Here is a 24,505-nt window from a genome sequence, read left to right as displayed (position 1 = left end):
AGATTATTGTTATTATCAAACTTTTCATTAATAATTAGTATTGTTTTTAAAATTAACATTTTTATTAGGAATTATCATTATCAGTTTTATTAAAAAACCTATCAATTTAAAAATTTTCATTTTATAAAAATTTTCATTTTTATTATTATTATTATTATTAATATTATCATTATCAATATCTTTACTAACAAAGTGACTAATGATATTATTAATATAATTATTTTCAACATCATTATTAAATCTAAGTAATAGTATTATTATCATGATAATATATAAAAATATATTTACTACACATAATCTACTATATAAATATTTCTATATATAGAAATAAAAATTTATATAATGAAACTTATTAAATTAATATATATACATATATAAATTACAACACTAATAGTAATATATATAGATTTATTCGATTACGATTATGTGTGTTAATATATATATGAATGATATAGGTTCGTGAATCCGAGGCCAACCCTACACTTGTTCAATGTCGTCATATGTATTTTTACTACAAAATACAGTATAGTGAGTTTCATTTGCTCCCTTTTTAAATGCACTTGCAATATATATTTTTGGAACTGAGAATACATGCACTGCTTTTATAAATGCTTTACGAAATAGACACAAGTGATCGAAACTACATTCTATGGTTGGATTATCAAACCGAATATGCCCCTTTTTAGCTTGGTAGCCTAAGAATTGGTGTTTATTATAATTGCCACCAATTGACGCGAATCCTAAAGATAGATCTATGGGCACAAATAAGCCCCAGTAAGAAAATTTGAACTGCTTTAGTACTTCGATTTATCATGTCCGATGTGAGTCCCGGAATGATGGGGATATTCTATATGCATCCTGTTAAGGTTGGTTGCCAGGTGTTCACCATATGAATGAATTTTAATTCGCGAGTTACGCGTGACAATATATGAAATCTTGTGGTCTATTATATTATTGAAAATGATTGTTTATGATAAACTAATGAACTCACTAACCTTTTGGTTGACACTTGAAAGCATGTTTATTCTAAGGTATGAAAGAAATCTTCCGCTGTGCATGTAGTGACCCGAACTTTTCCATGTTTATATATATTAATTGAGATTGATATTTACATGATTAAATGTTTCCAACATGTTAAGTAATCAAACTTGTTAAGACTTGATTAATTGAAATATGTTTCATATAGACAATTGACCACCCAAGTTGATCGGTGATTCACGAACGTTAAAACTTGTAAAAACTATATGATGACATATATATGGATATATATATATAGTTAACATGATACTATGATAAGAAAACATATCATAAAGTATATTAACAATGAACTACATATGTAAAAACAAGACTACTAACTTAATGATTTTTAAACGAGACATATATGTTATTATCGTTGTAAAGACATTTAATGTATATATATCATATTAAGAGATATTCATACATGATAATATCATGATAATATAATAATTTAAAATCTCATTTGATATTATAAACATTGGGTTAACAACATTTAACAAGATCGTTAACCTAAAGGTTTCAAAACAACACTTACATGTAACGACTAACGATGACTTAACGACTCAGTTAAAATGTATATACATGTAGTGTTTTAATATGTATTTATACACTTTTGAAAGACTTCAATACACTTATCAAAATACTTCTACTTAACAAAAATGCTTACAATTACATCCTCGTTCAGTTTCATCAACAATTCTACTCGTATGCACCCGTATTCGTACTCGTACAATACACAGCTTTTAGATGTATGTACTATTGGTATATACACTCCAATGATCAGCTCTTAGCAGCCCATGTGAGTCACCTAACACATGTAGGAACCATCATTTGGCAACTAGCATGAAATATCTCATAAAATTACAAAAATATGAGTAATCATTCATGACTTATTTACATGAAAACAAAATTACATATCCTTTATATCTAATCCATACACCAACGACCAAAAACACCTACAAACACTTTCATTCTTCAATTTTCTTCATCTAATTGATCTCTCTCAAGTTCTATCTTCAAGTTCTAAGTGTTCTTCATAAATTCCAAAAGTTCTAGTTTCATAAAATCAAGAATACTTTCAAGTTTGCTAGCTCACTTCCAATCTTGTAAGGTGATCATCCAATCTCAAGAAATCTTTGTTTCTTACAGTAGGTTATCATTCTAATACAAGGTAATAATCATATTCAAACTTTGGTTCAATTTCTATAACTATAACAATCTTATTTCAAGTGATGATCTTACTTGAACTTGTTTTCGTGTCATGATTCTGCTTCAAGAACTTCGAGCCATCCAAGGATCCATTGAAGCTAGATCCATTTTTCTCTTTTCCAGTAGGTTTATCCAAGGAAATTAAGGTAGTAATGATGTTCATAACATCATTCGATTCATACATATAAAGCTATCTTATTCGAAGGTTTAAACTTGTAATCACTAGAACATAGTTTAGTTAATTCTAAACTTGTTCGCAAACAAAAGTTAATCCTTCTAACTTGACTTTTAAAATCAACTAAACACATGTTCTATATCTATATGATATGCTAACTTAATGATTTAAAACCTGGAAACACGAAAAACACCGTAAAACCGGATTTACGCCGTCGTAGTAACACCGCGGGCTGTTTTGGGTTAGTTAATTAAAAACTATGATAAACTTTGATTTAAAAGTTGTTATTCTAAGAAAATGATTTTTATTATGAACATGAAACTATATCCAAAAATTATGGTTAAACTCAAAGTGGAAGTATGTTTTCTAAAATGGTCATCTAGACGTCGTTCTTTCGACTGAAATGACTACCTTTACAAAAACGACTTGTAACTTATTTTTCTGACTATAAACCTATACTTTTTCTGTTTAGATTCATAAAATAGAGTTCAATATGAAACCATAGCAATTTGATTCACTCAAAACGGATTTAAAATGAAGAAGTTATGGGTAAAACAAGATTGGATAATTTTTCTCATTTTAGCTACGTGAAAATTGGTAACAAATCTATTCCAACCATAACTTAATCAACTTGTATTGTATATTATGTAATCTTGAGATACCATAGACACGTATACAATGTTTCGACCTATCATGTCGACACATCTATATATATTTCGGAACAACCATAGACACTCTATATGTGAATGTTGGAGTTAGCTATACAGGGTTGAGGTTGATTCCAAAATATATATAGTTTGAGTTGTGATCAATACTGAGATACGTATACACTGGGTCGTGGATTGATTCAAGATAATATTTATCAATTTATTTCTGTACATCTAACTGTGGACAACTAGTTATAGGTTACTAACGAGGACAGCTGACTTAATAAACTTAAAACATCAAAATATATTAAAAGTGTTGTAAATATATTTTGAACATACTTTAATATATATGTATATATTGTTATAGGTTCGTGAATCAACAGTGGCCAAGTCTTACTTCCCGACGAAGTAAAAATCTGTGAAAGTGAGTTATAGTCCCACTTTTAAAATCTAATATTTTTGGGATGAGAATACATGCAGGTTTTATAAATAATTTACAAAATAGACACAAGTACGTGAAACTACATTCTATGGTTGAATTATCGAAATCGAATATGCCCCTTTTTATTAAGTCTGGTAATCTAAGAATTAGGGAACAGACACCCTAATTGACGCGAATCCTAAAGATAGATCTATTGGGCCTAACAAACCCCATCCAAAGTACCGGATGCTTTAGTACTTCGAAATTTATATCATATCCGAAGGGTGTCCCGGAATGATGGGGATATTCTTATATATGCATCTTGTTATTGTCGGTTACCAGGTGTTCACCATATGAATGATTTTTATCTCTATGTATGGGATGTGTATTGAAATATGAAATCTTGTGGTCTATTGTTACGATTTGATATATATAGGTTAAACCTATAACTCACCAACATTTTTGTTGACGTTTAAAGCATGTTTATTCTCAGGTGAATATTAAGAGCTTCCGCTGTTGCATACTAAAATAAGGACAAGATTTGGAGTCCATGTTTGTATGATATTGTGTAAAAACTGCATTCAAGAAACTGATTTCGATGTAACATATTTGTATTGTAAACCATTATGTAATGGTCGTGTGTAAACATGATATTTTAGATTATCATTATTTGATAATCTACGTAAAGCTTTTTAAACCTTTATTTATGAAATAAAGGTTATGGTTTGTTTTAAAAATGAATGCAGTCTTTGAAAAACGTCTCATATAGAGGTCAAAACCTCGCAACGAAATCAATTAATATGGAACGTTTTTAATCAATAAGAACGGGACATTTCAGTTGGTATCAGAGCGTTGGTCTTAGAGAACCAGAAAATTTGCATTAGTGTGTCTTATCGAGTTTGTTAGGATGCATTAGTGAGTCTGGACTTCGACCGTGTTTTCTTTAAAAATGATTGCTTAACATTTTTGTTGGAAACTATATATTTTTAACATATGAATATTATGTGATATATTAATCTCTTAACGTGTTTGATATTATGTGATAGATGTCTACCTCTAGAACAAGTCCCATTGACTCACCTAATAATAATGAAGAGTCAAATGTAAATTGGAATGATTTGTGGACTGATTCACAAGTTCCCGAAGAGGAACCGGAAGAAGAGTCGGAACCGGAAGAAGAATCGGAACCGGAAGAAGAATCGGAACCGGATGAAGAAATAGAACCGGTGGGGGAAATAATAAAACGGTTAAGTAAAAGAAAATCCTCAACCAACCGACCAAAGTTAATTATGGTCAATGGTGTTTCCGCCAAGGAAGCAAAATATTGGGAGGATTACCAATTTTCCGATGAATCGGATTCCGACGAGAATTCCGATGATGTTATAGAAATTACCCCAACTGAATTTAAAAAGGCAAAAGAAAATAATAAGGGAAAGGGCATAAAAATAGAGAAATCTAATTCCAACCCCGATGAACTTTATATGTATCGTCAACCCCCGAAGTCCTTAAGTTGTAACAATGACCCGGGAACCTCTAAACCACCAGGTTTTTCTAAACCAATGTGGACAACGACGGCTCGTATTAGGGGAACATCATATATCCCTAGAAACTTGGCAAAACGAACCAAAACCGAAGAAGAAGAAACGAGCGAGTCGGAATAAGATAGTTGTATTCGTGTGGTGTAATATATGTAATATAGTGTTCTTATGCTTTATGATATATGTAAAAATTGCTTGTATTAATAAGTATTTTTTCATGAATCTAACTCTTGTCTATTTTACAGTTTAAAAATACAAAATGGATAGACAACCCAATATTTTAAGAGACCTACCCGGAGACATGATTGATGAAATCTTGTCTAGAGTCGGCCAGAATTCTTCGGCACAACTATTTAAGGCGAGATCAGTTTGTAAGACATTCGAAGAACGTTCCAAGAATGTCTTGGTTTATAAGAGACTTTCGTTTGAAAGATGGGGGATATCACATTGGGAAACCCATAAGTTACGATGTGTTTACTTTGACGCATATATTGCGGGGAACCCAAATGCTATTTTACGCAACGGGTTAAGAAATTATTTTGACTCAATATATCCGAATATTGGACTTCGTGATTTAGAAAAAGCGGCTAACATGCAACATAAAGAAGCATGTTATGCTTACGGATTAGTAATGTTCGCTTCTCACCAAAGTGAGAACAAGAACATCGGGCTACAACTATTAAACAAAACGTTTCCACAAGTGACGGAGTCGGTAATTGGGGTAAGAAATGAGGTTTTTAGATTATTACGGGACTGTTGGACATTACGTAACCCTCGTCCCTTTGATGACGTTACAACACGCTGTCTTATCAACGGCCATAACGGTTATGTTGCACAAGACCAAGGATGGGAAGTAGTCCTAGTAAAACCAGAATGCATGACTTGTTTCTGGACGTATGAATTACGTGTCTTTATTGCCTTTGCTGAACGACTTGTGTACTAGCTAGAATTGTCTTCACAACTATCTTGTATCAAAGTTATTGTGTGCTATATTTCATGCTTTATGTAAAATAAGCGGTATTGTAAGTTTGTAAAATATTGTATAAAAGTTTGAACGCGAAATATTATTATAATCAGTTTTTCATATAGAATTGTAGTAGTTGAATTGTATATTAGCTACTAAGTATGAACTTAACGGGTAGGTACTACCCGAATTTAAACTTATAAAACGCTAATATGAAGAAAAAGCTTTTATAAATGAGTTCATATTATGCTACGGAATACTATTAACTACTCTTAATATTCTGTATGATTAACTTGTTCCATTTAACTATTTTGAAGGAAATGGCACCGACTACTCGACACACCGTGAATATGAATGAAGAGGAATTCCGTACTTTTCTAGCTTCAAACATAGCCGCAGTACAGGCTGCGCTACATACCAACAATAACCTTGGATCTAGCAGTACAGGAAATCGTGTAGGATGCACCTACAAAGAATTCACTGCCTGCAAACCTTTGGAATTTGATGGAACCGAAGGACCGATCGGATTGAAACGGTGGACCGAGAAGGTTGAATCGGTGTTTGCCATAAGTAAGTGTACCGAAGAGGACAAAGTGAAGTACGCTACGCATACCTTCACAGGTTCTGCGTTAACATGGTGGAATACCTATCTAGAGCAAGTGGGATAAGATGATGCGTACGCACTACCGTGGTCAGCATTCAAGCACTTGATGAACGAGAAGTACCGTCCCAGAACCGAGGTCAATAAGCTCAAGACAGAACTTAGAGGGTTACGAACCCAAGGATTTGATATTACCACGTACGAAAGACGATTCACAGAATTGTGCCTATTGTGTCCGGGAGCATTCGAAGATTAGGAAGAGAAGATCGACGCGTTTGTGAAAGGATTACCGGAAAGAATCCAAGAAGATATAAGTTCACACGAGCCCGCCTCCATACAACAGGCATGTAGAATGGCTCACAAACTAGTGAACCAGATTGAAGAAAGAATTAAAGAACAGACTGCTGAAGAGGCCAATGTGAAGCAAGTCAAAAGAAAGTGGGAGGAAAACGGTGATAAGAATCACCAATACAACAACAACAGCAATTACAACAATAATCGCAACAATTATCCCAACAATCGCAACATCAATCGCAACTACAACAAACGGCCCAACAACAACAACAACAACAACAACAGCAACTACAACAATCATCCCAACAACAATAATAACCGCAACAACAACAACAATCCGAAGCAGCTATGCCAAAGGTGTGAAAAGTATCACTCGGGGTTCTGCACCAAATTTTGCAACAAGTGTAAAGGAAATGGTCATAGCGCGGCGAAGTGTGAGGTCTACGGACCAGGGGTTAATAGAACGAAAGGAACAAATGGTGTCGGAACGAGTAATGGTGGAGCAAGTAGTGTCGGAGCAAGTTATGCCAATGTAGTTTGTTATAAATGTGGAAAACCAGGCCACATTATTAGAAATTGCCTGAACCAGGAGAACACGAATGGACAAGGCCGTGGAAGAGTTTTCAATATTAATGCGGTAGAGGCACAGGAAGACCCGGAGCTTGTTACGGGTACGTTTCTTATTGACAATAAATCTGCTTACGTTTTATTTGATTCGGGTGCGGATAGAAGCTATATGAGTAGAGATTTTTGTGCTAAATTAAGTTGTCCATTGACGCCTTTGGATAGTAAATTTTTACTCGAATTAGCAAATGGTAAATTAATTTCTGCAGATAATATATGTCGGAATCGAGAAATTAAACTGGTTAGCGAAACATTTAAGATTGATTTGATACCAGTAGAGTTAGGGAGTTTTGATGTGATAATCGGTATGGACTGGTTGAAAGAAGTGAAAGCGGAGATCGTTTGTTACAAAAATGCAATTCGCATTATACGAGAAAAAGGAAAACCCTTAATGGTGTACGGAGAAAAGGGCAACACGAAGCTACATCTTATTAGTAATTTGAAGGCACAAAAACTAATAAGAAAAGGTTGCTATGCTGTTCTAGCACACGTCGAGAAAGTACAAACTGAAGAAAAGAGCATCAATGATGTTCCCATTGCAAAAGAATTTCCCGATGTACTTCCGAAAGAATTACCGGGATTACCCCCACATCGATCCGTTGAATTTCAAATAGATCTTGTACCAGGAGCTGCACCAATAGCTCGTGCTCCTTACAGACTCGCACCCAGCGAGATGAAAGAACTGCAAAGCCAATTACAAGAACTTTTAGAGCGTGGTTTCATTCGACCAAGCACATCACCGTGGGGAGCTCCTGTTTTGTTTGTCAAGAAGAAAGATGGTACATTCAGGTTGTGTATCGACTACCGAGAGTTGAACAAACTTACCATCAAGAACCGCTACCCACTACCGAGAATCGACGACTTATTTGATCAACTACAAGGCTCGTCTGTTTATTCAAAGATTGACTTACGTTCCGGGTATCATCAAATGCGGGTGAAAGAAGATGATATTCCAAAGACTGCTTTCAGAACACGTTACGGTCATTACGAGTTTATGGTCATGCCGTTTGGTTTAACTAATGCACCAGCTGTGTTCATGGACCTTATGAACCGAGTGTGTGGACCATACCTTGACAAGTTTGTCATTGTTTTCATTGATGACATACTTATTTACTCAAAGAATGACCAAGAACACGGGGAACATTTGAGAAAGGTGTTAGAAGTATTGAGGAAGGAAGAATTGTACGCTAAGTTTTCAAAGTGTGCATTTTGGTTGGAAGAAGTTCAATTCCTCGGTCACATAGTGAACAAAGAAGGTATTAAGGTGGATCCGGCAAAGATAGAAACTGTTGAAAAGTGGGAAACCCCGAAAACTCCGAAACACATACGCCAGTTTTTAGGACTAGCTGGTTACTACAGAAGGTTCATCCAAGACTTTTCCAGAATAGCAAAACCCTTGACTGCATTAATGCATAAAGGGAAGAAATTTGAATGGAATGATGAACAAGAGAAAGCGTTTCAGTTATTGAAGAAAAAGCTAACTACGGCACCTATATTGTCATTGCCTGAAGGGAATGATGATTTTGTGATTTATTGTGATGCATCAAAGCAAGGTCTCGGTTGTGTATTAATGCAACGAACGAAGGTGATTGCTTATGCGTCTAGACAATTGAAGATTCACGAACAAAATTATACGACGCATGATTTGGAATTAGGCGCGGTTGTTTTTGCATTAAAGACTTGGAGGCACTACTTATATGGGGTCAAAAGTATTATATATACCGACCACAAAAGTCTTCAACACATATTAAATCAGAAACAACTGAATATGAGGCAGCGTAGGTGGATTGAATTATTGAATGATTACGACTTTGAGATTCGTTACCACCCGGGGAAGGCAAATGTGGTAGCCGATGCCTTGAGCAGGAAGGACAGAGAACCCATTCGAGTAAAATCTATGAATATAATGATTCATAATAACATTACTACTCAAATAAAGGAGGCGCAACAAGGAGTTTTAAAAGAGGGAAATTTAAAGAATGAAATACCCAAAGGATCGGAGAAGCATCTTAATATTCGGGAAGACGGAACCCGGTATAGGGCTGAAAGGATTTGGGTACCAAAATTTGGAGATATGAGAGAAATGGTACTTAGAGAAGCTCATAAAACCAGATACTCAATACATCCTGGAACGGGGAAGATGTACAAGGATCTCAAGAAACATTTTTGGTGGCCGGGTATGAAAGCCGATGTTGCTAAATACGTAGGAGAATGTTTGACGTGTTCTAAGGTCAAAGCTGAGCATCAGAAACCATCAGGTCTACTTCAACAACCCGAAATCCCGGAATGGAAATGGGAAAACATTACCATGGATTTCATCACTAAATTGCCAAGGACTGCAAGTGGTTTTGATACTATTTGGGTAATAGTTGATCGTCTCACCAAATCAGCACACTTCCTACCAATAAGAGAAGATGACAAGATGGAGAAGTTAGCACGACTGTATTTGAAGGAAGTCGTCTCCAGACATGGAATACCAATCTCTATTATCTCTGATAGGGATGGCAGATTTATTTCAAGATTCTGGCAGACATTACAGCAAGCATTAGGAACTCGTCTAGACATGAGTACTGCCTATCATCCACAAACTGATGGGCAGAGCGAAAGGACAATACAAACGCTTGAAGACATGCTACGAGCATGTGTTATTGATTTCGGAAACAGTTGGGATCGACATCTACCATTAGCAGAATTTTCCTACAACAACAGCTACCATTCAAGCATTGAGATGGCGCCGTTTGAAGCACTTTATGGTAGAAAGTGCAGGTCTCCGATTTGTTGGAGTGAAGTGGGGGATAGACAGATTACGGGTCCGGAGATTATACAAGAAACTACCGAGAAGATTATCCAAATTCAACAACGGTTGAAAACCGCCCAAAGTCGACAAAAGAGCTACGCTGACATTAAAAGAAAAGATATAGAATTTGAAATTGGAGAGATGGTCATGCTTAAAGTTGCACCTTGGAAAGGCGTTGTTCGATTTGGTAAACGAGGGAAATTAAATCCAAGGTATATTGGACCATTCAAGATTATTGATCGTGTCGGACCAGTAGCTTACCGACTAGAGTTACCTCAACAACTCGCGGCTGTACATAACACTTTCCACGTCTCGAATTTAAAGAAATGTTTTTCTAAAGAAGATCTCACTATTCCATTAGATGAAATCCAAATCAACGAAAAACTTCAATTCATCGAAGAACCCGTCGAAATAATGGATCGTGAGGTTAAAAGACTTAAGCAAAACAAGATACCAATTGTTAAGGTTCGATGGAATGCTTGTAGAGGACCCGAGTTCACCTGGGAGCGTGAAGATCAGATGAAGAAGAAATACCCGCATCTATTTCCAGAAGATTCGTCAACACCTTCAACAGCTTAAAATTTCGGGACGAAATTTATTTAACGGGTAGGTACTGTAGTGACCCGAACTTTTCCATGTTTATATATATTAATTGAGATTGATATTTACATGATTAAATGTTTCCAACATGTTAAGTAATCAAACTTGTTAAGACTTGATTAATTGAAATATGTTTCATATAGACAATTGACCACCCAAGTTGATCGGTGATTCACGAACGTTAAAACTTGTAAAAACTATATGATGACATATATATGGATATATATATATATATAGTTAACATGATACTATGATAAGAAAACATATCATAAAGTATATTAACAATGAACTACATATGTAAAAACAAGACTACTAACTTAATGATTTTTAAACGAGACATATATGTTATTATCGTTGTAAAGACATTTAATGTATATATATCATATTAAGAGATATTCATACATGATAATATCATGATAATATAATAATTTAAAATCTCATTTGATATTATAAACATTGGGTTAACAACATTTAACAAGATCGTTAACCTAAAGGTTTCAAAACAACACTTACATGTAACGACTAACGATGACTTAACGACTCAGTTAAAATGTATATACATGTAGTGTTTTAATATGTATTTATACACTTTTGAAAGACTTCAATACACTTATCAAAATACTTCTACTTAACAAAAATGCTTACAATTACATCCTCGTTCAGTTTCATCAACAATTCTACTCGTATGCACCCGTATTCGTACTCGTATAATACACAGCTTTTAGATGTATGTACTATTGGTATATACACTCCAATGATCAGCTCTTAGCAGCCCATGTGAGTCACCTAACACATGTGGGAACCATCATTTGGCAACTAGCATGAAATATCTCATAAAATTACAAAAATATGAGTAATCATTCATGACTTATTTACATGAAAACAAAATTACATATCCTTTATATCTAATCCATACACCAACGACCAAAAACACCTACAAACACTTTCATTCTTCAATTTTCTTCATCTAATTGATCTCTCTCAAGTTCTATCTTCAAGTTCTAAGTGTTCTTCATAAATTCCAAAAGTTCTAGTTTCATAAAATCAAGAATACTTTCAAGTTTGCTAGCTCACTTCCAATCTTGTAAGGTGATCATCCAATCTCAAGAAATCTTTGTTTATTACAGTAGGTTATCATTCTAATACAAGGTAATAATCATATTCAAACTTTGGTTCAATTTCTATAACTATAACAATCTTATTTCAAGTGATGATCTTACTTGAACTTGTTTTCGTGTCATGATTCTGCTTCAAGAACTTCGAGCCATCCAAGGATCCATTGAAGCTAGATCCATTTTTCTCTTTTCCAGTAGGTTTATCCAAGGAAATTAAGGTAGTAATGATGTTCATAACATCATTCGATTCATACATATAAAGCTATCTTATTCGAAGGTTTAAACTTGTAATCACTAGAACATAGTTTAGTTAATTCTAAACTTGTTCGCAAACAAAAGTTAATCCTTCTAACTTGACTTTTAAAATCAACTAAACACATGTTCTATATCTATATGATATGCTAACTTAATGATTTAAAACCTGGAAACACGAAAAACACCGTAAAACCGGATTTACGCCGTCGTAGTAACACCGCGGGCTGTTTTGGGTTAGTTAATTAAAAACTATGATAAACTTTGATTTAAAAGTTGTTATTCTAAGAAAATGATTTTTATTATGAACATGAAACTATATCCAAAAATTATGGTTAAACTCAAAGTGGAAGTATGTTTTCTAAAATGGTCATCTAGACGTCGTTCTTTCGACTGAAATGACTACCTTTACAAAAACGACTTGTAACTTATTTTTCCGACTATAAACCTATACTTTTTCTGTTTAGATTCATAAAATAGAGTTCAATATGAAACCATAGCAATTTGATTCACTCAAAACGGATTTAAAATGAAGAAGTTATGGGTAAAACAAGATTGAATAATTTTTCTCATTTTAGCTACGTGAAAATTGGTAACAAATCTATTCCAACCATAACTTAATCAACTTGTATTGTATATTATGTAATCTTGAGATACCATAGACACGTATACAATGTTTCGACCTATCATGTCGACACATCTATATATATTTCGGAACAACCATAGACACTCTATATGTGAATGTTGGAGTTAGCTATACAGGGTTGAGGTTGATTCCAAAATATATATAGTTTGAGTTGTGATCAATACTGAGATACGTATACACTGGGTCGTGGATTGATTCAAGATAATATTTATCAATTTATTTCTGTACATCTAACTGTGGACAACTAGTTATAGGTTACTAACGAGGACAGCTGACTTAATAAACTTAAAACATCAAAATATATTAAAAGTGTTGTAAATATATTTTGAACATACTTTAATATATATGTATATATTGTTATAGGTTCGTGAATCAACAGTGGCCAAGTCTTACTTCCCGACGAAGTAAAAATCTGTGAAAGTGAGTTATAGTCCAACTTTTAAAATCTAATATTTTTGGGATGAGAATACATGCAGGTTTTATAAATAATTTACAAAATAGACACAAGTACGTGAAACTACATTCTATGGTTGAATTATCGAAATCGAATATGCCCCTTTTTATTAAGTCTGGTAATCTAAGAATTAGGGAACAGACACCCTAATTGACGCGAATCCTAAAGATAGATCTATTGGGCCTAACAAACCCCATCCAAAGTACCGGATGCTTTAGTACTTCGAAATTTATATCATATCCGAAGGGTGTCCCGGAATGATGGGGATATTCTTATATATGCATCTTGTTATTGTCGGTTACCAGGTGTTCACCATATGAATGATTTTTATCTCTATGTATGGGATGTGTATTGAAATATGAAATCTTGTGTTCTATTGTTACGATTTGATATATATAGGTTAAACCTATAACTCACCAACATTTTTGTTGACGTTTAAAGCATGTTTATTCTCAGGTGAATATTAAGAGCTTCCGCTGTTGCATACTAAAATAAGGACAAGATTTGGAGTCCATGTTTGTGTGATATTGTGTAAAAACTGCATTCAAGAAACTGATTTCGATGTAACATATTTGTATTGTAAACCATTATGTAATGGTCGTGTGTAAACATGATATTTTAGATTATCATTATTTGATAATCTACGTAAAGCTTTTTAAACCTTTATTTATGAAATAAAGGTTATGGTTTGTTTTAAAAATGAATGCAGTCTTTGAAAAACGTCTCATATAGAGGTCAAAACCTCGCAACGAAATCAATTAATATGGAACGTTTTTAATCAATAAGAACGGGACATTTCAGTGCATTGGCTCATTTTAGAGATATTACTTGGAGTCATTCATGACATATTTCAAAAGACGTTGCATTCGAGTCGTCGAGTTCATCAATATTATTATTAAGTCAATTATAGTTGGATATATTATGAAATGGTATGCATGCCGTCAACTTTCGATGAAATGAAAGTTTGTCTTTTAAAAACGAATGCATTGTTTGTAAAATATATCATATAGAGGTCAAGTACATCGCGATGTAACCAAATGTAATGTATTCGTCCAGATGGATTAGGACGGGTCTTGTAGTGAAGGTTGAGACTGATTGAAGGTCACGAGCAGAATAGAAATAGAGAAAGGGGAAAAAGATGATAATGAAATAATCAGATAATATCACGCGTATATATATATATATGTAGTTATATTTTATAATTAATATTAATAAATATTTTAATAATACTTTCACTACTATAAATAATAACAATAATTAAAATAAGAATAATACAGTAGTTATAGTAATAATAACAATAATAATAATAATAATAATAATAATAATAATAATAATAATAATAATAATAATAATAATAATAATAATAATAATATCATTAATGATAATAATAATTATAAAATTTATAACAATAACATTATAATATTAATAACCATACTAATTATAATACCATTAATAAAAATATATTAATAAAAATATTAATAAAAATTTTATCAAAATTATACCAATAATATTATGAATAGAAGTAAATTTTTTTTATAATAATAATATTATTAACGATACTAATAATAATACTAATTATAATAATATTAATATGATAATAAGAATATTGATAATAATAATAATAATATAACAATTGCTACACATCAAATTTCATATTTATATCATGCTATTATACATATAGTGAATGTAATAATATTATTATAACAACTATGTATATATTATTACTTATGTAATATTTAACAATCATATAATATATGATATAAATATTTATTATTTATACTTTTTATTATAATATACATATCATAATAATTATAGAAATCATATACATAGATTCATTTTAAATTACACTTAATTATTTTGTATCTTATTTTACATTTTTGAATCTAATGTTTAATTTTTATATTTTAAAATTTCAAATTATTATATATACTTACATTAATATATATATATATATATATATATATATATATATATATATATATATATATATATATATATATATATATACAACAATTGTTCGTGAATCGTCGGGAATAGTCAAAGGTCCAATGATTTCATGAAAACAGTTCAAAAATTTTTAGACTCAAAACATTACAGACCTTGCTTATCGTGTCGAAATCATATAAGATTTAAGTTTAAATTTGGTCGGAAATTTTCGGGTCGTCACAACATTCAACGCCTTTGTTTATGAATTCCGAATAACAGATGGTGCATAATGATTCAACATTCAATTCTAGACTATTCAAAGCTGAAATTATGTCTTAACCATTAAGCACCTTAACTTTTATGTAATATTTTTTAAAAATTATATCAAAAATACTTATTAAACAACTATATTGTAGTTTTATTCTTGTCAAAAGTTAGTAAAGTAATTTTACATCATTTACATTATTCGTTCAAATTTATTATCAAAAACGTTATTTTCATTCCGAAACAAACAGAGCCTTCGAATCATTCAGATTATGAATTAAATCATTCAGTTTTATAAAATGTACCTTAATTATTAACAACATTTAATAAAGTTATTTTTTTCATATACAAATTTAGAGAGTAAATCATAATTTGCATTAACATTAATTAATTAAGAGTAATATCTTTATGCATTTATGTATACCAATAAAATTAATCAATCAATTTAAAAACGTTGAATATTGAATATCGAATACATTTTTACCTCAAAAACACAAAATTACACTCCATTTATCACTTTTCTACTTTTCTCTCTCAAGCCCTAAAAAGTGAATCTTGCGACCAGAAAAATACATTCGTTCACTACCCTCGAACACATTTTGCAAGCAATCGCTAAACCCTAAAATCGCCAAACGCTTCCTCCCTTAACCCCCTTTTCTTTCAATGCCCTAATAAATAAAACCCTAATCCACAAATCTACACATTTGTTCATCAAGATTCCAAGATGGATCAACCCCTCACCCAAGAAAACCAAACCCATAAATCATCCCCAAAATTAGAATCATTAAAACAATTTTCTTCAATAAAAAGCTCACCTTTATCTACATCAGTTTCAAAGCTTTCCGGGTCTTCAAGGGGCATACCATGCAATAAAGATTTCCATTTCTACTTCAACTTTGACGAATTCAAAAACCCAATTCAAGAAATCGATAAAAAAACACAATCATTACTTGAATCAATTGGGTCATCAGCAGAGCAATTATGGGGTAAAAAGAATATCAAGTTTCCCAATAGTGATCTTGACGATGATGATAATGAAGGTTATGATTGGTTAGTTAATATCAATGATGAGCTTTTTGAAAGATTTGATGCTTCTATTGATGAGTTAAAAAATATTAGAAATCAAGAAGAGAAAACTGGTGTTAGGTTAATGAATTTAGTCGATAATGATGATGGATTCAAGTTAGTAAAAGGAAGGAAAAACAAAGATTTGTTAGTTAATAATGGTGGTACAAGTGTAAGTGCTGATAACAGCTCGGGTAAATCGTCTGCTGTGAAGGTTTCTTCTAGGGATAATAATGCAATGGGGACACAAAAGGCGAAAGTTCCGTTTCATAATCCGTCGATTCGGAGGCCACAAGATGAGTATAAGATACTGGTTAATAATTCTAATTTGCCATTTGAACATGTGTGGTTGGAAAGAAGTGAAGATGGGTCCAGGTTCATACATCCACTGGTAAAATTACTTGACTAATGTGTTACATATAGTTCAGTTTCGAATTTCGATCTTAGGTGTCTCAGTTAAAAAATAGTACTTTATGTATGATCATGATTTTGGACATTTAAATTCCTGTGAAAATGTATGGTGATTGGTATAATTATATTGTGTTAGTAATCAGTGGCGGAGGGCAGAAGTTTTGTTCACCGGGGGCGAAAATTTTCTTTGGCCAAAATATGGAAGTTTTGGGACCAAATTTTGAGGTTTTTGGGCAAAATTTGGAGCTTTTTGGGCAAATTTTGAAGGTTTTGGGGCAAAATATGGAGGTTTTGGGGCAAAATGTGAAGGCTTTGGGGAAAAAAATCCACTAGGGCCAAAATTGAAAAATCCAAAATTTTTGCACTGAAAATTAGTGCCCCAACATAATTTCGCCCCCTGTTAGCAATGATAGGTCTATAATTATAGTTTATAATATATGGAGAGATATAGATGGGCCCCACAACATAACTTTTAAGGATTGCTTATGCATATGTTTTCTTTCTCTATCTGTAGGAGAAATTATCAGTAATGGATTTTATCGATAAGACAGTAAGTGATGTAGAGCCTGTAAAACCGCTTCCAGTTGAAAGTACATCGTTCAATCTAGTACAAGATGTAAAAGGTTTGAAGGATCTAGCTGCTAAATTGCGCAGTGCTGATGAATTCGCGGTATTTTTTTTATTTTAAGTTTTTTTTTTTTAGATTGTTGTGGCCAATGTTGTGATGGAATACTTTTTATAAGTAGTGGCATATGAACATTTTGGTGTTATTTAGGTTGATTTGGAACACAATCAGTATCGATCTTTTCAAGGGTTGACTTGCTTGATGCAAATATCAACTCGAACTGAAGATTTTATTGTTGATACATTGAAACTACGCGTTCAAATTGGCCCGTATCTGCGAGATGTGTTTAAAGATCCTACTAAAAGAAAGGTAATGTTTTTCTTTATGCAATTAAATATTACTGCAAGCTAATTTTTTTGAACACTTGATAACTTTACAAATCTATCAGGTTTTGCATGGAGCCGATAAGGATATTGTATGGCTGCAACGTGATTTCGGTATATATGTTTGCAATATGTTTGATACTGGACAGGTTATCTTTCATCTCCACAACCAATCTCATTTGTTATCTTATGTTATATTATTTATTTTTTATTGTTTTTGCTTAATCTGAGTGTGTTACATCATATAGGCCTCAAGGGTGTTAAAATTGGAAAGAAATTCGTTAGAGTATCTGTTGCAGTATTTTTGTGATGTTGCTGCAAATAAAGAGTATGTATCAACGTAACATATCATTTCAATTTGGCTTATGTTCATATTTTATGTTTTTTTTCCCTAAATTAAATATTATTGTAGATACCAAAATGCGGACTGGCGTTTACGACCACTGACGGATGAAATGCTCAGGTAGTAGTAGTTTATTAGTACAAAATTTCCCTTTTTTTCTTTCTTTATACGTTTTTCATTGTTTTTATGTGTGCCTTTTGTTTTCATTTTGACAGATATGCTAGAGAAGACACACATTATCTTCTGTACATATACGATCTCATGAAAAGATTGTTGCTTTCTGCATCTACAGATCCCGAATGCCCTGAAGCAGCACTTGTAGAGGTAAAGTTTTCTTTGAATGATGAAATAAATTGATAATTGATATACTGCATTAGCTCTTTGTTATTTCGTATTCACGTTTTTTTGGGGGGCAATTAATGGCTTCAGGTATATCAACGAAGTTATGATCTATGTATACATCTCTATCAGAAAGAGCTATTGACCGAGAAGTCATATCTAAGCATATACGGGTAAAGTCATATTTATTATTTAAATTAATTTATTTTTATTCACATTTAATTCTTGACTGTGAAGGGGCACTCATGTTTTTTTCTTCAATTCAGGCTTCATGCCGCTGATCTTAATGGTCAGCAACTTGCCATTGTTGCAGTAAGTCATTGTTTTTTTATGTTTTCTGTGTGCGCGCACCTTTGATAATTTGCTAAAAGTGATGATAAATACTAAACTTTTTTTATTTGATGGCAGGGACTTTGTGAGTGGAGAGATGGTATTGCTCGTTCAGAAGATGAAAGTACCGGTTTTATATTGCCAAACAAATCTCTTATTGAAATTGGTAGTTTTTTTATGTTATTTATGACCAGTATTATTATTATATTCTTCTTTCGTTATCATCTTAATTTTTACTCGTCTATTCTCATTTTACAGCAAAACAGATTCCAGTAACACCTGCAAAATTGCGTCACGTATTGAAGTCGAGGCATCCGTATATTGAGCGTAACTTGAGTTCTGTTGTCGGCGTTATTCGACATTCTATGCAGAACGCTGCTGCATTTGAACCTGTTGCCTTGAAACTCAAGGAAGAACACGTCGAAATGGTCAAGTTTCTTGATTTTTTTGTATATATTTTTTCATATAATGAATCTATTATAGAACCCTTTATTATATATTTATATAAAAAACAAAAGAGAAGGAAAATCGAGCTAAAGATGTAGGATTTTGTATTCATTAACAAGTAATTGTGATGGTAAATTGTACAGATGGCTGCACGAAATGCTAAATTTGCTGATGGTGAAGAAGCAGCAACAGCAGAAGTTGCTGGAAACGAAAGTACGACTGTAGATGGCGACACGTTTGAAACGGAAGTTGGAAACTTTATTGTTGGAGCGAATCAGAACAAATTCGATGGATCTTCTTCTGTACGTCTTTTTTTTTCTTCCTAGTTTCTAAACATGCATTTGTTAAAATCTTATCTATTTTAGAGGTGACATAATGGGTTGGTTGTTGGGCAGGCATGGTGAAACGTCAAAGTCGAATTAGTTTTTGGTACAAATCTGGTCCAAAGTAGTAAAATTATTGTATTAATGTCTAGGTTGTCAAATTTGAGTCCTTTGTTTTTTTGGTTCATATTGGGCAAGACTATTCATTCATTTGACTCTTATCATCAAGGTTGCAAAAATTGCAACTCGAGAAGTACGCGGTCGGGACTTTTTAGAGAGTACTCGGCAACTCGAGGAGTACTCAGATGTTGACCAAATTTTACTTTGACTGATTTTGACCAAGTTTTGACTGATTTTTCGAGTAATCCCAAGTTTGGGCAGAGTTTTGACCAAATTTAACCGATTTTCTGAGTAATTCCGAGTTTTGGCGTATTCTGATATAGTTTGACCAAGTTTGACCGAGTACTCTCCGAGTTGCAAAAACCGAGTACGAGTAATTCAGAGTTATGCAACACTACCTATCATAAGCAACCTTTATGTACCAATTTTGCATTTTATCCGCTTGACCCATTAGAGATTATGTGCGACTCAAACCGACCCATTCGCTTGTAAAAAGATCGAAATTGACCCATTAGGGATTATTTGTGACCCAAACAGACCTGTTCGCTTGTAAAAAGATCGAAATTGACCCATTAGAGATTATGTGTGACCCAAACAGACCCATTCGCTAGTAAAAAGATCGAAATTGACATCCTTTTTGTTAAGTAAGTTGACGTTTAAACTGCTGAATGCAGGCTTCGAGAGTAAGTATCGAGGTACAGAAGAAACCAAGTCGTGCGTTTGGAGCTATGTTTGGAACTGCAGCAGGAAAGAGAAAGTTTGTTCCTGAATCTAAGGTGACAATGAAACATATGTCGAAGTTTGTTACTGTTGGAAGGGTATTTTAGTCATTTTGCTTTCTTATATATTGTATCTTGATATGCTTTTGATTACAGGCAGCGGAGGAGATTAAGGTCGAACAGATAAAATCTTCTGTGTCTCTCCCGTTTCGTTCTTTCACTGATAAAACCAAGCCCATTGTAAACGAAACCGCTAAACCTCAAGAAAATATCCCGAAAACAATGAGCTCTGAACCAGAAAAAGACATTATTTTACTTGAATCCGATTCCGATGTGGAGGAGATACCCGCCAACGATGATGTCAGCGAGCAGAAAACGGAAGACGAAACCAACGTAAGCATCGAACAAAAATCAGACGATGAAGGTAATGTAATTTTGTTGGATTCCGATTCTTGTTCTGAAGAAGAAGAAAAAAATGTAGAGGGAAACAAACAAGACGAGACCATGTCACTATCGGATTTGTCAACAAGCTTCCAGAAGTGTGTACAGACAGCCGACGAGAAAAGAAAGTCAAAGTCAAACCCGGCAGCTGAGGGTGGTTCTGGAGGGCTACTGAAAGTGATACCGTTCGATTATGCAGCGGCTATTAAAGAAGCGAGGTTTGGGGAAGACGGTTCAGATGGTTCGGGTGGGGAAGATGGTAACGGTGCTAATAAGAAAAAGCGCGAAAAGAAAAAGTCGGGTGGTCGGAAGGAGTCTGCTGCAGGTGAACGGAGTGGAGATTTTCAGATGGGTAGAAGACGTCAAGCTTTTCCGGCGAGTGGTAACCGGAGTGCAACTTTTAGGTGAACGATTTGCAAATGCAGAATCTATGTTTTTATTTTCATGTAGGATTTATTTAAGAATTGCTTGCTATATGAATCCAAAGTTATTTACTTGAGTTCTGATGGGTAAATAACATAGTTTTCGTGATTGTCTTTATTTTATAAACCTGCTATTAGGATTTCATAATCTACAATGATCCAGCATATCAACGTGTTAAGCGTATGCTGTAGCATATCAACGGGTTAAGCGTATGCTGTCGACAGGTACCAAAAGATTACATATTTGTCGATAAGTTCGTTATTTACTCATGTTATTAGTATTAAGTTCAAGTATTCATGACAGCTAAGCTTTCTATTATACAAGTAGCCTTAATGGCAAAGATAAGCCTACTTAATGACTAAGTTTACAAAAAAATCAATTTTGACACTATAAAACAAGCTAACTTTCATTAGATGTTAGATATAATAGTTAGTACGGATCCATCTTTGACTTTTACAGACAAAGATTGAATTCGTGTCATTCATGATATGCTTCTCTGAAACTCAGTGAAGTGTATTACTAATTTAACAAATTAACAATTTTTGTTAGATACAATCTATTGTTGGCCCACAAAAATTTTATTCACGCGTCTAAGACTACTTCGTGAAAAAGCACGAAGAAAATCACGTGTGATAGAAAGACTTGCAAAGAAGGAGCGATGCCTTTGGCGCCTTCTTTGTCTTGACTAACGCTCCCGTGAAGTGTATTTACTTAACGATTTATAACTGACGCACGCTCTAAAATAACTAAAAGTATGAGGACTTAAGTTGTCATTATTTGAAATAAAATGTTTAAATCGGTCCGTCTCTCTTGTTGCTCTCCATAATCAATTTGCTTCTGGTCATTTCACTATGGCTGTAGAAGGAAAAGGAACTTTATCTGAGCTGTATCAGAGATCCAGGCGCTTACTTTTGAAAACCAGAGATGATTTGGAGAAAATCGAACGGCTCGCCGGTTCCGTCGACTCACCTGAACTATCAGTCTCCGTCCGGCGAGATATTTCGCAAATTCAAACCCTATGCTCCGATATGGACGGCCTCTGGCGATCTGTTGCATCGAAACCTCAACGTGATCTATGGAAGAGGTTCGTTTTCTAGGTCTTCTCGTTTTTATTTGTGATTACGATGTGCGATTTGTTGAAATTAAATTTGATTAGCAGGAATGACGTTAAACAAGTTGTATATAGTTATATAATTAATTAATTACGGTAACTATGATATGTGATCTGAATTTTAGTTTACTGAATTGTTTTGGTATGTGATTTCGAATTTGATGCTGAATTAGTAGGCATCATTTTAACCTAATTGTGCAAAATTGTTAGTTACGGAGTATTAAAAGTTGTGATCCGGTGACCTATAGTGCATAAATTTCGTATTCTGAATGTAAATTTAAAGAGCTTTGAAATGATAACTTGCACAGTACTGAAGATACATATCAAACACAGATGTGAAAATCCATATAAAATACATATGAGATTTAATAGAAGCATTGATAAGTTGGTGAAATATGGCAGGAAAGTTGAGCAAGTAGCAGAAGAGTCCGATTCGTTGAGAGAAAGTTTAGATCGGTATATGCAGCGGCAACAGAGGCGGATACAAGAAGCACAAGAGAGGGCAGAATTGCTTGGAAGAGCTGTATGTATATATTCAATTAATTAATTTATATAGATTATTGTGTCATCCTGTTAAGAATGTGTTTTTTAGATTGATATGTGCCCGAGGACCAAGTCCTCACTACCTCCATGTATCTCCTATGCAAGTTGAAAGAGCATTATCGTGCATATATTTAGGATTCACATTTACATTTTTCAGTCCTAAGTTCCAACTGAATTCCACGTTTGTTTTTCATAGGATAGTGAATCGATGGTAAATTATTCTTTGTTAATTTATATTATAAATTGCATACATTCTACTGAGAGATGGAAATGGTAAATAAAATTGTTTCTTTCTAGTGTTCTTGGAAGCTTGAACGTTGTGTATCAATCCCCATCATATATTGTTGGCGTTTTTAATAAAAACTTGTTTTTGTTTTTATTTTTGGTTCAGAATGGTGAATCATCTCATGTTTTGCGAATTTTTGATGCGGAAGCACAAGCAATGGAGTCTGCACGTAACTCTTCTCGAATGTTGGAAGAGGCTTCTGCAACTGGAGCAGCTATTCTTGCTAAATACTCTGAACAAAGGGAGCGGTTAAAGGTTTGTTGAGTTTATCATTCTCTGTATTTACATTTACATCTATCTATCAGTACTTGCCTTCAGTCCTCCCAACTTTAATAGTTTGTATATCCTTCCTGAAATTTAGGTTTTCTGCGCGGATTAGCAAACCCTAGTAGTTTCAGAATAACTAATGTGCTCTGCTATTTAGAATAAATTCATCCGGATGTAGACTTGTGCACATCAGCAGTTCACTAAGATAAAATTTATGTGCAGGGAGCTCAACGGAAAGCATTGGATGTGCTCAACACATTGGGGCTATCCAATTCAGTGTTAAGGATCATCGAAAGGCGGAATCGAGTTGATCAATGGATTAAGTATGCAGGCATGATCCTTACATTGATTGTAGTTATTGCTTTCTTCAGATGGGCTAGGTGATCTCACTTTTATACGTTGAAAGATTATTTGTTGTATCTCCCCCTTAACTACTACTTTTATACTTGCTTCATGAGAAGGTTTTTTGATAGTTAAAGTGAAAATTATTTAGGACTTGGATTATAGCTTTTATTGTACTGTTAACTTGGGAACTTTTTTAGTGTATGCTCTTTAGTCTCATGAGAAGTTTTCTTTATTTTATCATATTCTTGTGGAATAGTCAGGCTCTCATCCGAACCTAATTCAAAACCAAACTTATAATAACCTTATTGCAATACATACATACAAGTCATACATAAAGTTTTAACTGTATATCACTGATCAACTTATAACTTAATAATTGTGCTGTTCTTCTGTAATCATCTTTAACAATGGAGCTTGAACATTTTCTACACGAAGTCCTCTATGTCAGCCTCTGTTTTAATATTGAAGAGTCCGGCAGCCATTCCTCTGCTCTGAACTCG

The 24,505-nt window shown here is 33.5% G+C and overlaps 2 protein-coding genes across 2 annotated transcripts; both read left to right on the top strand.

The window, feature by feature from the left end:
* Positions 1–16,122: 16,122 nt before the first annotated feature.
* LOC139861110 (protein RRP6-like 2) lies at positions 16,123–21,554 on the top strand. The gene is made up of 14 exons (XM_071849411.1): positions 16,123–17,000; positions 17,535–17,690; positions 17,796–17,954; positions 18,034–18,117; positions 18,217–18,296; positions 18,381–18,431; positions 18,527–18,635; positions 18,741–18,823; positions 18,917–18,962; positions 19,059–19,146; positions 19,239–19,408; positions 19,571–19,729; positions 20,545–20,646; positions 20,746–21,554. The coding sequence occupies exons 1-14, from the start codon at positions 16,269–16,271 to the stop codon at positions 21,436–21,438; spliced, it is 2,712 nt and encodes a 903-aa protein (XP_071705512.1). The 5' UTR covers positions 16,123–16,268; the 3' UTR covers positions 21,439–21,554.
* Positions 21,555–22,258: 704 nt separating this feature from the next.
* Positions 22,259–24,122, top strand: LOC139862956 (membrin-11-like). The gene is made up of 4 exons (XM_071851588.1): positions 22,259–22,537; positions 22,967–23,087; positions 23,499–23,648; positions 23,883–24,122. The coding sequence occupies exons 1-4, from the start codon at positions 22,305–22,307 to the stop codon at positions 24,042–24,044; spliced, it is 666 nt and encodes a 221-aa protein (XP_071707689.1). The 5' UTR covers positions 22,259–22,304; the 3' UTR covers positions 24,045–24,122.
* The last annotated feature ends 383 nt before the right edge of the window (positions 24,123–24,505 follow it).

The sequence above is a fragment of the Rutidosis leptorrhynchoides genome, chromosome 8 (genome assembly GCF_046630445.1).
Source record: "Rutidosis leptorrhynchoides isolate AG116_Rl617_1_P2 chromosome 8, CSIRO_AGI_Rlap_v1, whole genome shotgun sequence".
NCBI lineage: Eukaryota > Viridiplantae > Streptophyta > Magnoliopsida > Asterales > Asteraceae > Rutidosis > Rutidosis leptorrhynchoides.
Note: the sequence above shows the minus strand (reverse complement) of the source record. Positions and strands in the feature narration are given on the sequence as shown.

What these genes read in the sequence shown, in the direction of transcription:
- LOC139862956 (XM_071851588.1), top strand. Translation starts at nt 22,305, where the DNA reads ATGGCTGTAGAAGGAAAAGGAACTTTATCTGAGCTGTATCAGAGATCC. An exon ending in CAACGTGATCTATGGAAGAG is followed by an intron (nt 22,538 to 22,966) that starts GTTCGTTTTCTA and finishes GAAATATGGCAG; the next exon opens with GAAAGTTGAGCAAGTAGCAG. An exon ending in AACAAAGGGAGCGGTTAAAG is followed by an intron (nt 23,649 to 23,882) that starts GTTTGTTGAGTT and finishes ATTTATGTGCAG; the next exon opens with GGAGCTCAACGGAAAGCATT.
- LOC139861110 (XM_071849411.1), top strand. Translation starts at nt 16,269, where the DNA reads ATGGATCAACCCCTCACCCAAGAAAACCAAACCCATAAATCATCCCCA. An exon ending in AAGATCCTACTAAAAGAAAG is followed by an intron (nt 17,955 to 18,033) that starts GTAATGTTTTTC and finishes CAAATCTATCAG; the next exon opens with GTTTTGCATGGAGCCGATAA. An exon ending in CTGACGGATGAAATGCTCAG is followed by an intron (nt 18,432 to 18,526) that starts GTAGTAGTAGTT and finishes TCATTTTGACAG; the next exon opens with ATATGCTAGAGAAGACACAC.